The 2,500-nt window shown below is 41.0% G+C and overlaps 1 protein-coding gene across 1 annotated transcript in view; it reads right to left on the bottom strand.

Moving 5' to 3' along the window:
- The window catches only part of LOC113823139 (thrombospondin-1-like), a 20,947-nt gene that overhangs the window by 10,707 nt on the left and 7,740 nt on the right, over window positions 1-2,500 (bottom strand). The window contains exons 2-4 of the mRNA XM_070132456.1: window positions 1,730-1,767; window positions 337-496; window positions 1-163 (exon numbers count right to left, since the gene is read on the bottom strand). The exon at window positions 1-163 is cut by the window's left edge and continues 639 nt beyond it. Of these exons, the coding sequence (XP_069988557.1) occupies window positions 1-163; window positions 337-496; window positions 1,730-1,767 (361 nt within the window). The remainder of the gene's footprint in view (window positions 164-336; window positions 497-1,729; window positions 1,768-2,500) is intronic.

The raw sequence follows: 2,500 nt of genomic DNA on the forward strand, positions 1-2,500 counted from the left end.
CACAGAACGCTCCGCTAGTGCACCGGCGGATGAAAGCCTGCCCTTTGATGCACATGACCAAGTTCTTGCAATCGGCGCACTGGAAACTGTCGGGTTTGAACTCGCACAAATGAGAGTGTTTGTGGCTTGCAATAGGCGGGCTCCGGCTTCTGCGCGATTTGCACTGGCAAGGTCGAGTGGTATTTGTTGGGGAGAAATGAGTGTTAATTCAACATAAATGATTTGGAATGGAACGGAATTTAAAAACGGGACGTCTCGACTGCAAAATTCCGATACAGACGAGAACATACAACACATCCCAACGCGAATATTGCAAAGTAACTTGACGAAACTCACCCGAACATCGCCACTACAAGTCCTGGCAGTGGCGTTGTACACGAAGCCCCGACAGTAATCCCTGGTCATGACGTAGCTGCCGTTGCTGTCTGAGGTGCAATCGTAAAACTGCCCACATGCATCGAGGTCAGGAAACCTTCCCTCTCCTGGGCACTCGAGTCTGTGGAGGTCATTGCATTTACCCATTTTTGAAAAATTATAATTCATTCGATATACAACACACCCCACACCCACTAAGACACATACACGTATTTGCACTTCTATGTCAATACATATACGTACAGGAGTTTTAACAAGACCCATGAACTTAAAATAGACCCACGGCTGATCGCCCTTATGTAAGAAGCTGACTTGTGAATTATGTAGATGTTAGGGGAAGCTCGCCATAAACACACCCACTTTTCAAACCACGTAAAGTTACGAACGTGACTTCGTACTGCAACACCACCATATATAACGTAACTTTATTGCATAACACCAAAGCGGAAAAAGGCTGTTACGCTTTTTATTCGCTATCGGCCCACCACTCTATGTGCCGGGCCAAAGGCATATTGCAGAGTGAGGCGACGCCTATCAAAAAGCTTGCATACGGCGAATATTCGTCCCAATGACGTCATTTTCCGAATGCGGGGTTTCCGAGCGCAAAAGGGCTACAATAGTCCCCGCAGGCCCGCAGTAAGTAACAGACAGGACCTGTCTACTATTCTTGTATCTTTTCGTCTCTTTGGTGGGAATTATAAAAGATCTCATGAAGCCAGATTTTCTTTTCTTATATCTAATTGCCTTTTCGTTTTAACGAAGAATATATACGATGGTGTAGATCATTACAAATTGATATTTTACATTTACTCGATATGAGAAAATATATATAGTTGTAATTTGTAAATTATCCTTCTAGTCACAATTCAAGTATGAAAAGTTCACCGTGAAGAGAAAATACGGATATGTCAAGTTCCTTGTCAACCAATTAATTTCAAACAGCAGATATCGACATCAAAATTAAAAGATCTTGTCTATGATGCAAATTTAACTACAGGAAATCCGGGTATTGCAAAAATCACCCGGCGAAATTGCAGTCTGTATTCGTGTCCAGTACACGCTCTCGAAAACAAACTAACGACCAATTTCCTATTATGCCTTGTTTCCTTCTTGGTGGCTCGGTCTATTCGCACTTTCGTCCTTGACTCACGATTTTTTTCTGCTGAGATTATTTCACTCTTATTTATATTTGCATATTTTATTCATTTCTTTATCATCACTGTACTTACGACTTTTTTTTTTAAAAGCCGGATGCCCTTCCCACCGCCAACCGACTCCCGAGGGCGTAGACGACAGCGTATTTCATCTCTTAGACGTGCCATGCCATTAACTGTACGTATATAATGTTACTTACCTAGTAGTTGCCATGACAACGGCGATCCCAACGGCCATCTGTATAAAAGAAATATTCATTGTTATCTGTGACGCTTTTAGACTTCAGCTTTAGAATACTAGCGATACAAGTTTCCTCAGGGAAAAATAATAATATAACGGGAAAAAAGTTGTGCAAAACACTACTTGACACTGAATACGTTTCCACTCTACCACAATTATTTTCTACGAACAGTGCCGGTGTCATCGCCTACCATTACCCTACATGGCAACTCAGCAGGGTTACAGAAAAACCTGGAAAATGATACTATTACAATGGACACTCAATATCGATGCCAGATGTTTTTGACTTGAAATGAGTAGATTGCTTGTGAAGAAAATTTGCTAATATTTAGGCGTACAAAGACTATCAGGCCAGTTGCTATTTCAGTCTTCTAGTCGGCCGTTTTACCTGATTAATTAACCCAGTCCATCGTCTATTAAGACTGTCACTTACAATCTTATCTTTTTATTTTATTTTATTTATTTTTTTTTATTATCTTTTTTTAATGCAATGGATGACACAGGCCACGAGTGTCATAATCTTGGTCGGCGGGTTAATTGCGTTCCCTGGGATGTCCACAAGTGGCCTACGAGAGTCACAAGAAGAGTCACTCGCCTGTGGAATCGTGATCGCCACCAAGGAAAATAACGTCATATAGAATTTGTCACCATTAGTATCACCATTTAAAATTCGATAAGCAAAATAAAACTACGTACAAGTACAAAATAGCACTTTCGGAAATGTAATCCT

Source organism: Penaeus vannamei, chromosome 17 (genome assembly GCF_042767895.1).
Source record: "Penaeus vannamei isolate JL-2024 chromosome 17, ASM4276789v1, whole genome shotgun sequence".
Taxonomy (NCBI): domain Eukaryota; kingdom Metazoa; phylum Arthropoda; class Malacostraca; order Decapoda; family Penaeidae; genus Penaeus; species Penaeus vannamei.